Consider the following 14,250-nt stretch of genomic DNA (forward strand, 5'->3'; position numbering starts at 1 on the left):
AAATTTATATTCATTCACTCTTGATTCATGGTTTTGTTCTCACACTAGAAATTCAGCCTACGTAGGTCCTTTTTTTTTGTGAGAAGGGGGTTTTGCCATGACTAGTGATATTTTCCCACAAAGAAAAGTTCATTTAATCAATAGATTTGATATAAAAATAATTTTACACTATTGGATGTGTTTAAAAAAAAAAAATGCCCCCCTGCTGAGAATCTTATAAATGTGCCCCTGCCGTGTACTGTGTAATGTCTGTGACCATGTAGAAACATGGTGTGATCATAGCACAGCTTCTGTGCCGGGGAAGCAAGAGGATACAGACAGGACCATATGGGACTGCAGCTGATTCTTTAAAGTAAAACCTGGTTTAAAAAAAACTAAAATAAAAATCAGCTGTGATCCCCTACGGTAATGTTTGTATATTCTCTTTTGCTTTCTCCTCTGCCAAGGAGATGTGGTATATTTCAAAAGACTGACCGTCACATCCAAACATAGACTAAGTGTGAACAGGTGCTGAACCTAGAGTCGCCAACTCATATATAGTCAAAAATAAGGCAGCACACTGCAGCGCTAAAACATGCAAACATGAAACATGAAAATTGAACTGCATTAGAAATATGAAAAATGAGAGCGTCACCCATTCAGATGGAGACGTTTATTCTCAGCGAGGAAAGGCAAGTTTAGGACCTGGTATAAGAGAGATGCCGTAAAGTGGCTACCAGGTACACATAAAATTGGCCATTTTTATGCGCTAAATGCTCTCATTTTTCATTATCCTTTCTTTTGAAAACACATTAAGATTACATGTACAAAGAAAACGGGGAAAGCTAGACCAATTAAGCGCATGGTAGTTAGCGCTCATGTGTATATAGCCAGGCTGCAGGATGGTAGCTAAGCTTTATGACTTCCCTATAAAAAAAAAAAAAAAAAAAAAAAATATGAATGAATGAATGAATGAATGAATGAATGAATGAATGAATGAATGAATGAATGAATGAATGTATGTATGTATATATATATATATATATATATATATATATATATATATATATATATATATATATATATATACACACACACACACACATACATACATACTTTTTTTTATTAGCTTGGCTCGGCCTAGAGGGCATAGGCTTTCAATGGGAAGTGGAAACAAAGCTGCTCCTATAAATGTTTGGCAGGTGGTTATCTAATAGAATATCAAAAGGACAACTCACCTTCTGGGCATGGAGATATAAAAGCTAAGAAATGCTTGTGCTTTTTTCTCCCAGTTGTAAAAGTGGTCTGATATCAGCAGGTTATATTTTTAATAGGGTGCAACGAAACAAGGGTGCAACGAAACAAGGGTGCAACCTTTGGTTATTCATTTTTTTTTGGTAGGGTACCTTACCTATATACTGTACAATGAAAACACCAAAATAGGACTACAAAAGGCAAAGAAAACGGTGCAAATAGAAACGGTGCTTTAGGGCATTTGGGGATAGGGTGTAACCTTAGTGACCCAGGCGTAGTTCTTGTCGCAGTTATTTTTGGAGCAGATATCAGTCACATCATGTACCATGTTGCGTTTCACTGCACCAAGAAGCTGTCTGATCCACTAAACTGCGTAATGACTCCGCTCACGTTCACCCCGGCTATCACTGCACAGGTCATAGTGCTGGGGGATACAGTTTCCTCCCCATGTAAAACAGTTGTCCAGAAATCTGAGCATTGTGGTTTTTGTTAGAATTCATGTCAGAAAATGTAGCAATGTCTATAGGTGAAATGTACACACTAGTTTCAATCCGTAAGAGTAAAATAAGTTCATGGGATATGGAAATCTGGACACAAAACCAGAATTCTCCAACACAAAGATACAGTAACAGGCTTCACTTGCCATTGACCCATCATGAATACTTGCCAACATGCATTTTAGAGACTTAGAAGAGATGGATTAGGGTAGGTAAACTGAGCACTTAAACTGATAGAAGTTTGTGATCAAATCCTATTGCAACTTTGATCTCCAAGCAGATTTTGCAGCCATCCTCCACATAGTTATTGGTCGCAGTTATACTATATACAGTTTATAATGTAGGTTATGCACCCCCCAGAGCTCCTGAGAGCAGACTCAAGCCCCCATGTGTAATAGTTAGGTGTTGGTCAAATAGTTGAGTCAGCTGCTAATTAAACCAACACAAGAACTCTTCGTTCACACTTTGGCGATGGCTTAAATCACGTGAAGTACAAAAGGATTGGCAGTCTGAAGTAGGACATGCTGGATCCTTCTCTCCGCTGACATCATCTGTTGGGGAAAGGTTGGGAAAACCACACAAACATTTGACTATCGTCTGATACTGCCAATGTGATCGGAGCCTTCTATTTGGAAGCCAAATACCAACAGGAGGAAAATACAAAGAAACTTTATAACTTTATATAGAACATTACCATAAGTTTCTAGATTGGAACCCTGAGTGATTAGAGATCACGTGGATAGTGTTTTAATTATTGAACAAAACCCTTGCGCTTAGGATATGGAAATGTTAATGACATTTTCCCACGACATTGGAAGTTCATCCAACTAGCATTACCTTATCCCCTTGTTTGATGGTGCGCAGCTCCAGTCGGCCAATTGCTTTCTTGGCTTCATCTTTCAGCTTTCTCTGTAACAATAAAGCATAGTAGTTAAAAATGGAGCTGAACATTCCATACCGACAAAGGTTTATACATCCAAGATGGTAGAAAACACACACACACACACACCCCAAAGCATCTTCCCTAGCTACACAACATAACATGGGGTTGTTGTAATGTAGGAACTGTAGAGAATTGAATGGTGCCTTATGTCAGAGGAGAACTGTTACACCGATTACTAAGCTTTTTATGGTTAGAATAAATTTGCAATGAAAAATGTATAAATTTTTATCATCTCAGAAGGATATTCTTTGGATTGGGAGTGAAAGTAATTTGGAGTACCAAACATCTTTAATCTTTCTAGAAGTTTAGGAACAGCTCATTATCAATACAACGTGCTTGGAATTAGGTCATCACTTAAAGGGAACCTGTCAGAATGATTGTGCACAGTAACCTACACAAAGGTCAGGTCAGCGCCATTATACTGACTAAAATGATCCCTTGGTTGATGAAATCCATCTTGTGGTTGTTGCTTAATCTTTATTTTCAGTTTGCAGTTAATGATATGATCGTGCCCTAAGGCGGGGTTGGGGTATGTGCTGCACTCATATATTCATAATACAGACTGCCGACAGGTCACTGATCCCTCACTGACCTGCCCCCCTAGTTTGCATAATGAATATGTACATGGTGAGGGAAAAAAAAAAAACCTCCTCCAAGATGGCGCCACCTGCACAATAGCAGCTATCAGCGATCTCTCAAAGACAAACACTGACAGGAGGTAATCGCTCCCCCAGTGTATAGCACTGAGCTGCGGTGAGAAAGTTCTCATGCAGCAGTGGTGCCGTAAGTGAAAGCACCAGAGCTGATCAGCTGACGAACTCCAGTGAACTCAGCTCAGTGATACAGGAGGTAATCGCTCCCACAGTATTGCCGGTGGCCGGCTAGAGCAGTCATCTCCCAATGTGAATGTTCTACAAGTGAGATCACCGTGGGACACTCGGGATTACATGGACTAAGGCAGACAGGTGAGTATATGGTGGTTTATTTTTGATTCTTTTTCTACAAGACATGGGCATTGGGCGTTAAGGCGAGTTTTTTTTTTACTTGACATTTTTTATAGGAGACAAGGACATCGGGGATTTGGTGTTTGGGGAGTATAATGTGTTTATTTGAATATGTATGTAATAATTTAATTATTTTTTTTAAAGTGTGAGCACAGGAATCGGCGACTCCTGCCATAGCTGTTATCAGTGACAGCAGATGTAGGCTAGTCGGAGAATTAGTAGTCATCAGCTCACGCTTGCGGTAAGCATTTTAACACCGTTCAGTCACAGCTGCGGGGTCACGCTGACATCTGACAGCATGACCCCGCAGCACTCTGACTGAAGGTCTTACCGATGGTAGTGTTAGCGCTGATAAGGACCACCGCACCGATGTTTCCACACCGTCACTCAGATGACCGCAGGGGAAACACCATAGCAAGCCAGTAAAAAACGCAAACAAAAACTTAAACCCACAAAACTTTTTATACCTGCATTTTTGCTGTGGATTTGACTGACTCAGTTGAAGTAAATGGGTGAAAAATGCTGCAGAAATGCACAAAAGTGGCATGCTTTTTAAAAAAAAAAAAAAAACCATCGTAAATACTTAAGGAAATTTTCTGATCATGTGCACAACACCAGGAAAGTCATTGAATTAGCTTGCATAGGTATTCCATAGCGTTTTGTGGCCTATTTCCACGTGGGAAAACACCAAAAAACGCACCGTGTGCACATAGCCTAAGGTGGTTCAAAAGAAACCCCTTGCTTATCATGCATAATTGATGGGAAGAGACCAGTTACAGATTTTGCTTTGGGACAATGAACGGGGAAGAGGAAGGAAGCGCCGCGCAAGACAAACAAAAAAAAAAAAAAAAAATATCTAAATTTCTAAAATAAATTAAAAATGTATGGAAGGATTTTCCTTCAAACAGTAATAAAATGAGATGCTGACTGGTTCCATAAATTCAGTTGTATCCACTAGCTTAGGGGTTTCTCTAGAATATTAATTAGAGAAAACAGTTGAAACCAGAAGTTCACACACACTATATAAAAAGACATGCATGGTTTTCTCAGTATCTGAAATGAGAGAAAAATGTCCAGCCAGGGTTTTTTTTTTTTTTTTTTAACTCCCTTCAGCCACACTCTTGAGGTGGAAATATGGTGAGTAGGTATCCCGCCCATCTCTTGCCTACTCATCGAAACCCAGACCCTGGACACAACCAATTTAGGGTATGTGTCCACGTTCAGGATTGCATCAGGATTTGGTCAGGATTTTACGCAGGTATAATCTGCACCTGAGGTCACTGGCAGGTCACCTGCGTTGTTTCAGCATTGTAAGGACATGCTGCGTTCTGTAAAGACGCACCGCATATCCGTTTCCACGGGTCTGCCGCATGCATCTTAATGCATAGTGGAGATGGGATTTCATGAAATCCCCTCCACTATGGTGTAACATCTGGACGCTGCGTGTTTGACGTAAAGAAATACAGGTGGTGCTCAGCAAGATTACTCATGTGCAGTACCTTCTCTCCATAGGAAGTGGTATGTTGCCTTGGACATTCTAATATATTGAATTCTTAACTTAAGGTGGTTATACTACCCAACCAATGGCGTTAAATGGCTGCCGCGAAATATATATTTGCCAATTGGGGGTCATTTAATATCCCAGAATGATCAGGAACAGATCGTACAGTCCGTTCGGCCGCCAATGATCTTCCCAGCACGGGTCACATTTACACTCAACGATGATTCGCTGTCGAGAATTAAGATCTTTTAAAGATAGCCAAAAGATCATTTCACCCAATGAACGAGCATTTTGCTTGTGAATTGGATGATAGTCTATGTAAAACAGGCCAACTACCAAGATAAGTGTCCCAAGGAACGCTCATTCAAAAAACTCGTATAGTACAAGTGCACCTTTCTACCATATCTAGGTTATTGCCCTCTGGCCTGAGTGACATCAATCTCTACACCTTTCATTGTTTTCCTGTCCGAGAAACCAGTTGACATTAAGTAAAACCACTTAAACAGCGCTAGATTAGCTGTATTTCGGTACGGGTTCATCAGTGTGTATTATACAGGCATACGTGCATGAATGTACAGCTTCTTCCAGGTACAGCAGAGGTCATTCTCACTCTTCGCTTTAGTAGCAGACACTCAAACATGGAATATTTGGTTGAAGTGGGTAACTTGTCCAGTTATGTCATTTCACGTGTAGGCACAAGAAAACCATAGACACTAAATACAAGGTAATCTCAGCTATGGAGATCATTTTCCCCAAGGTCCGGTCACTGCTGGGTATGTCATGAACATCTGGGTTCTACAGCCATCGGCATCTTTAACTACACAACTTTTCGGTCCCCATTGCATTAGCTCTGCCAGGGCCTCTAATCACAGAACATTTTGGGTTGTGCATTTGGTAATCAAATGTTGCCAAGTATACAACCTATAAAAAGCAGAAGTCGTCCAACTTTTAACACCTAAAAACAAAACAACATGGGACCATGTGAATGACACCCGATACAAGCCTGATCTGTGTGCATTTATAATAGGCATCCACCCCTTGTGAATCGTAGGGTTGCCAATGCTTGTTCATCAGGTTTATTGCGATGTGCTTCCTCCATCAAATACCATTGGGGCTCAGTTGCATCCTGCAGCTAATTGGTACTTTAACCAAATATTCGCAAGCTTTGCCTCTGGCTCCGTGATATTTTGTGGATTTGTTGTGTTTTTCAGTAAAAGCACCAAGTTGAAAATCCTGTACCCAATAAGGACTTAAAATATCTCAACTGGGATCAAAACTCAATTCTTCTTATGATAGAAAGCACCAAGCATACACAGAAGGGACAATTCATTAAAAACAGCACTGAGCACACCATTCTTAATGGATGGGTTCACTGGAGTACAATGTGCCTAACCCAGTAGGAGGCGCATGCTACTTAAGAGATGTGCCTTATAAGTTAACTGTGTTGCACCTGTGCCAGAAATACTACTCCAGTCAGGAACTAGAGTAGAGTACTTTACTGGAAACAAACAAAAACAAAACTTTACACTGGCAAAAAGGACATTTTATCGAATTAGACTAGCAGGCTTAGCCATGTCCCTTCCTACCAATGTTCTGCCCATTTTAGCAAAGTTGCCCAGAGCTGGCATGAAAACGCCAAATTAAAGTATTTTATTGGACCCAAGAGTTTTTGAAATGTAATGTTTATAGTCAGTCTGCAGCCAGCAGAGAAAGCAACTGTACATTGCTTTAATACTTAACTCTTTGTAGGACAATAAGCTGAATGTATAAAGCACACCTTAAGTTTGGGAACTAACTATGAGCAAATCAATACCTAAGAATTATTACCCCAAATCAAATGCTTTCCAGTTCACAAATTATCATTGGAGGAAAGTTATGAGTTATAGGGGACCTAAACGGGCAAAATCAACTGGAACAACTGACTCATGGGAATACCAGGACAGAGCGAGTTCAGATGATCGCAGTATCTGGTAATAAAGACACCTGCGGTACTTGAACAGCCTTCACCGTTCTATTAGCAGTTCTGGCACTGCATAAGTTAAGCTGCTTAGTTGGATTCCTGGAGCCCTCTGTTTTGGGTAGTATTGGTTGTTCCGAGTTTGTTGCTCTCAGCAGGTATAAGAACCCTCCTCCTTACTTTGGACCTTGCCAGTGATAGTTCATTCTGCCTGGTTTGGGGATGGCGTTTGGAGAGGAGTTCTAGAGATTGCTGTGTGAAGTTTGTTTGTGTGCTTATCCTTATCCTCACCCATTTGGTTTCTCCCTACCTAAGCCTCCCATGTGTTCCACTCTGTTTTCTGAATAGTTTTCCTTTATCCTGGTCTTCTTTTGTCTGTCTGGTTAGTGTAATCATACACACTTTGGCTTCCCACCTACCTGGGTGGTGGTGGTGGTGGTGGTGGGGGGGGACAGATAAGGGCCAAGATAGGAGCATAGCAAGGTAAGAGACCCCAGTGTCTCCCTGTCCCCAGGATTACCCCGGAAGGTGGATAGAGTAGGGCCCCCCTAGTTCGAGGGATCAAGTAAGCACCCATAGTTCCTAGCCTGACATTCAAATTGTATGGTCACATTAGGCATCAGCAAGCACTAAAAATAGTGGATGTAGCAAAAAACTAAATAGTAAAAAAAAAAAATATATACATTTTTTTTTTTTAAAAGGACCAAAATAAACCAAACAATGCACTTAGACATATGTATGTTTAGCTGTGCAAACCAGGTGTATATGGATCTGTACAAATGGTCAAATTCCACCAGCGCAGAAGAGCGTGCAGAGATAGCTGTGCCAGTCACTCACTTTACAAATCAATCAGCTGTGCAGGTGCATGACCGTATCAGCTGGCCAGCTACCCAACAAAGGCAGACAGATAGCGGGTTTGTTCCTCACACAGGAGGGGGTAAGCAGTACTTGTAGACAGAGCCGTCTCTGGGCGACACATTCAATATTGCTTCTAGATATGGGCAAATTATCGACATTTACCAAGGACTTATCAGTACAAACACTGCGCACAAATTACTGGCAAATAAAATATATGTATATAAAGAAACTGAAATGTGGTAACTAATGTTCAAAATGGAATCTGTCAGCGTGATTTCATCTTCCCCAAGGTTATTTATATGCGCATGCAGCTCATGTAAAGTCCAGCAACACCTTTACATGGCCAGTCCGTTCCTCCATTACTGAGAAATCAGTGTTTGAGGTGATATGCAAATGAGGCTGAAGGACTATGGTAAATCTGAAGGCTCGGTCACTCCAGCTCCATTTCCCATCTAGGGCAGCCTCCTCCCTCTTAATGGCTCCTATGCTCTGACTTCAGGCAAATGATCCAGTTAGTCAAGCAGGAGGCGGCAGCACAAAGCAGGGAATAGAGCTGGAGTGGCAGAGGCTTCAGGTCAACTATAGCTCCTCAGCCTCAATTGCATATGAATTCAAATGAATATTTTGAAATAATGAAGGAACGGACTGGCTGGGTAAAGTTTCCTTTCTCAGATGATTATTGCACAAGACCTCATACAAATTTCTGTGTTGTTGCAAGTGTTCAGAGTTTTCATGGCTGGAACATGCATGCACGCATGCGTTAAAAAGGGAAACAAAAAAAACAAAGACAAAAAAAATAAAAATAAACAATATTCCAATGTTGCATCTCATGGGTAGAAAAAAAAAAAAAACTGGGAATTTCTCAATTTTCTCTTCACATGTGAGAAAAAACACATACTTCCTGTATAGTAAAAATAGGCACATGGACAAAAAAAAAAGAACAAACAAAAACAAACAAACACACACACAGTATCCTGAGCAGTACCATGTAGGTGCCAAACGAAGCAGCCCATTTCTTTCGGCCATGCATTTGCAAAATAATTCCTCCATGTAGTTGGTCAATTTACAAATGGTACGGTGTTGCCACCTTGATACATTGCAAAAATATATAGTTTACAAAGTAGCAATGCCAAATATTGCCCAAGTAGCATCATAAAATACTCAAATATAGGTACATAAAATTATTCTAAGAAACAGTCTCGTGCTAAGAATAGACAATATTAAGATTGTGGTAGTCTCAAGCTTGGTCTGCTCCAGGCCATCAATGGCGCCCACTTGAACATCTAAAACTGTGGCACCTACAAGGAAAGTTGCATTGTAGTGTAGTTCTTCCTTGGCAATATTCTATTTTTGTCACCTCTTTATTCTATTGGACTTGTAGTACTTCTTCCCGGTTAGTGGGGTGTTTGTACAAACTCTTCTATTCCTCTTCTGGTATAAAGTAGATTGCACAATACGAGATTAGAATTATCTTTATTAGCATTCTGCTGTACAAGGGTGAAAGTACAGGAGTATGAGGAAATGGAGAACCACAGGACAGAGTAAAGTAGTTAGTCCGGTTTTCCCCTTTTTTTTTTTTTGAGTTCAGCACCTACATCACAACGGTTGTACCTGCATTCACCAACGCAGTATATGGGTGTTGTGACAGGAGACAAAAACATCAACCATATCAACTGTCCAATTCTACAAATGTATCTAATATTAGATGCCATCGTCAGGTCTGACTGGTTTCTCAGGTGTATACATTTCTGGGTGGACACCATTCCTCCTAGAGGCCAGACTATAGGTATCCAGATCAAAGCAGTATGGTACGAAGTAAGAATTCTAGTTTCAACGGTCTCAATCTGCTCTGGCTCACTCTGCCAGGTCTCAAAATAAAAGATGTCATTTAAATAGAACTTTATAAATATTTATTGTATTATAAAGTAGTCAATTTACATGAGTAATTAATACAAGTGATGATCTGAGGTCACGTTGCTCCATCAGGAAGAATCGTTATAAAGTATCCTCACCTATAAATGACCAAGTCATGATCTCAAGTTAGAGTAGCGTCACAGATTCTGAGAAATATCTCCAAGAAAAATAAAAATCACACCGGCCTTTAATGGGTTTTTCAAATAATCCCATGTAAAATATCAATATAGACTTAATGAGTTATCCCAGTTTGGGACAGAAGTCTGTAGTAGTGTTGAGCCACCTCCCTAGTGTTAGGGTTCGGTTAGTCGAACAGGGGGGTGTTCACCGAACACCATCGAACCCCATTGAAACCAATGGCAGGCAAACACAAACACATACAAACACATGGAAAACACCTTAACCCCTTAGTGACAGAGCCAATTTGGTACTTAATGACCAGGCCAATTTTTGCAATTCTGACCAGTCACTTTATGAGGTTATAACTCTGGAACGCTTCAACGGATCCCGCTGATTGAGATTGTTTTTTCGTGACATATTGTACTTCATGTTAGTGGTAACATTTCTTCGATATTACTTGCGATTATTTATGAAAAAAACGGAAATATGGCGAAAATTTTTAAAATTTTGCAATTTTCAAACTTTGTATTTTTATGCCCTTAAATCAGAGAGATATGTCACGAAAAATAGTTAATAAATAATATTTCCCACATGTCTACTTTACATCAGCACAATTTTGGAAACAAAATTTTTTTTTGTTAGGGAGTTATAAGGGTTAAAAGTTGACCAGCAATTTCTCATTTTTACAACACCATTTTTTTTTTTTTTTTTTTTTTTTAGGGACCACATCACATTTGAAGTCATTTTGAGGGGTCTATATGATAGAAAATAATGAAGTGTGACACCATTCTAAAAACTACACCCCTCAAGGTTCTCAAAACCACATTCAAGAAGTTTATTAACCCTTTACGTGCTTCACAGGAACTGAAACAATGTGGAAGGAAAAAATGAACATTTACCTTTTTTTTTGCAAACATCTTAATTCAGAACCATTTTTTTTATTTTCACAAGTGTAAAAACAGAAATGTAACCATAAATTGTGTTATGCAATTTCTCCTGAATATGCCAATACCCCATATGTGGGGGTAAACCACTGTTAGGGCGCACCGCAGAACTTAGAAGTGAAGGAGCGCCGTTTGACTTTTTCAATGCAGAATTGGCTGGAATTGAGATTGGACGCCATGTCGCGTTTGGAGAGCCCCTGATGTGCCTAAACAGTGGAAACCCCCCACAAGTAACACCATTTTGGAAACTAGACCCCTTAAGGAACTTATCTAGATGTGTGGTGAGAACCTTGAATGCCCAAGTGCTTCACAGAAGTTTATAATGCAGAGCCGTGAAAATAAATATTTTTTTTTTTTCACAAAAAGTTGTCCAATTTATCCCGAGTACGCTGATGCCCCATATGTGGGGGTAACCCACTGTTTGGGCGCACGGCAGAGCTCAGAAGGGAGGGAGCACCATTTGACTTTTTGAGCGCAAAATTGGCTGTCGTGTTTGGAGACCCCCTGATGTACCTAAACAGTGGAAACCCCCCAATTCTAGCTCCAACCCTAACCCCAACACACCCCTAACCCTAATCCCAACCTGATCCATAATCCTAATCACTAACCCTAACCATAATCACAACCCTTACCCCAAAACAACCCTAATGTCAACCCTAACCATAACCCTAATCAAAACCCTAAATCCAACACACCCCTAATCCTAATCTCAACCCTAACCTCAAACCTAACCCTAATCCCAATACACCCCTAATCACAACCCAAACCCTAATCCCAAACCTAACCCTAATCCCAAGCGTAACCCTAATGCCAACCCTAACACCAACCCTAACCCTAATCCCAGCTCTAACCCTAACTTTAGCCCCAACCCTAGCCCTAACTTTAGCCCTAACCCTAACCCTAGCCCTAAGGCTACTTTCACACTTGCGTCGTTTGGCATTCGGTCGCAATCCGTCGTTTTGGACAAGAAACGGATCCTGCAAATGTGCCCGCAGGATGCGTTTTTTGCCCATAGACTTGTATTGCCGACGGATCGTGACGGATTGCCACACGTCGCGTCCGTCGTGCACTGGATCAGTTGTGTTTTGGCGGAGCGTCGGCACAAAAAAAGTTCAATGAAACTTTTTTTGTACGTCGCATCCGCCATTTCTGACCGCGCATGCGTGGCCGTAACTCCGCCCCCTCCTCCCCAGGACATAGATTGGGCAGCGGATGCGTTGAAAAACTACAGCTGCTGCCCACGTTGTGCACAATTTTCACAACGTGCGTCGGTATGTCGGGCTGACGCATTGCGACGGCCCCATACCGACGTAAGTGTGAAAGAAGCCTAACCTTAAATTTAGCCCCAACCCTAACCCTAAATTTAGCCCCAACCCTAACCCTAAATTTAGCCCCAACCCTAGCCCTACCCCTAACCCTAATTTTAGCCCCAACTGCTGTTCTCCGGCCGGCCGGCAGATGGAGACAGATGGCGGGCGCACTGGGCATGCGCCCGCCATTTTCTTCTGCCGGCAGCCAGGAGGAGCAGCAAGAGGATCCAGGGACCTAGGCGAGTATGCTAGGGTCCCCGAATCCCCCTATTTCTCTGTCCTCTGATGTGCGATCACATCAGAGGACAGAGAATTACACTTTACTTTTTTGTTTTTGTTTTTTTTTTTGCAGTCGCAGGTAAACAGTTAATTACCGGCGATCGCAAAACAGGGGTCGGTAATACCGACCCCGATCATGCTCTTTGGGGTCTCGGCTACCCCCGGCAGCCGAGACCCCAAAGATTCTCCCGATACCGGCCGGCGGGCGCATTGCGCATGCGCCCGCCATTTTGAAAATGGCGGCGCCCACCGGGAGACACGAGGAGCATGGAGGGAGCTAGGTGAGTATTTGGGGGCCACCTGGGACCCCTTTTCTCTGTCCTCCGATGTGCGATCACATCGGAGGACAGAGAAATTAAAAAGATTTTTTTTTTTTTGCGATCGCCGGTAAACTGTTAATTACCGGCGATCGCAAATGCGGGGTGGGTTAAAAACCCCCCGAATCATGTTCTCTGGTGTCTCGGCTACCCTTGGCAGCCGAGACCCCGGAGAAAATCGGCCTCTGGGGGGCGCTATTGACTTTTTCCACAGCGCCGTTAAATTAACGGCGCTGTGGTTTAAGTACCCTTAGCGGCCGCCGTTAAAAGGCGTATCGGCGGTCGCTAAAGGGTTAAAGGTGTCCAAAAGCTGACAAACTGCTCAAGACACAACAAACATGGAAAAGTCACAACTACAGTCATGGCCAAAAGTATTGACACCCCTGCGATTGTCAAATAATTCTCATTTTCTTCCCGAAAATGATTACAAACACAAATTATTTGGTATTATCTTCATTTAATTTGTCTTAAATGAAAAAAACATGAGAGAATGAAGCAAAAAAGCAAAGCATTGATCATTTCACACAAAACTCCAAAAATGGGCCAGACAAAAGTATTGGCACCCTCAGCCTAATATTTGGTTGCACAACCTTTAGCCAAAATAACTGCGACCAACCGCTTCCAGTAACCATCAATGAGTTTCTTACAATGCTCTGCTGGAATTTTAGACCATTCTTCTTTGGCAAACTGCTCCAGGTCCCTGATATTTGAAGGGTGCCTTCTCCAAACTGCCATTTTTAGATCTCTCCACAGGTGTTCTATGGGATTCAGGTCTGGACTCATTGCTGGCCACCTTAGAAGTCTCCAGTGCTTTCTCTCAAACCATTTTCTAGTGCTTTTTGAAGTGTGTTTTGGCTCATTGTCCTGCTGGAAGACCCATGACCTCTGAGGGAGACCCAGCTTTCCTCACACTGGGCCCTACATTATGCTGCAAAATTTGTTGGTAGTCTTCATACTTCATAATGTCATGCACACAGTCAAGCAGTCCAGTGCCAGAGGCAGCAAAGCAACCCCAAAACATCAGGGAACCTCTGTATGGACCGTGTTTTCTTTTCTTTGAATGCCTTTTTTTCTCCTGTAAACTATGTTGATGCCTTTGCCCAAAAAGCTCTACTTTTGTCTCATCTGACCAGAGAACATTCTTCCAAAACGTTTTAGGCTTTTTCAGGTAAGTTTTGGCAAACTCCAGCCTGGCTTTATGTCTCAGGGTAAGAAGTGGGGTCTTCCTGTGTCTCCTACCATAAAGTCCCTTTTCATTCAGATGCCGACGGATAGTACGGGTTGACACTTGTACCCTCGGACTGCAGGGCAGCTTGAACTTGTTTGGATGTTAGTCGAGGTTCTTTATCCAACATCCGCACAATCTTGCATTG

At 41.7% G+C, this 14,250-nt stretch overlaps 1 protein-coding gene across 2 annotated transcripts in view; it reads right to left on the reverse strand.

Moving 5' to 3' along the window:
* RNF128 (ring finger protein 128) overlaps positions 1-14,250 on the reverse strand; it is a 264,575-nt gene that overhangs the window by 33,018 nt on the left and 217,307 nt on the right. For both annotated transcript variants that reach the window (XM_069747070.1, XM_069747071.1), the window contains exon 3: positions 2,568-2,639. In XM_069747070.1, coding sequence (XP_069603171.1) covers positions 2,568-2,639 — 72 coding nt within the window. The remainder of the gene's footprint in view (positions 1-2,567; positions 2,640-14,250) is intronic.

The sequence above is a fragment of the Ranitomeya imitator genome, chromosome 2, assembly GCF_032444005.1.
Source record: "Ranitomeya imitator isolate aRanImi1 chromosome 2, aRanImi1.pri, whole genome shotgun sequence".
NCBI lineage: Eukaryota > Metazoa > Chordata > Amphibia > Anura > Dendrobatidae > Ranitomeya > Ranitomeya imitator.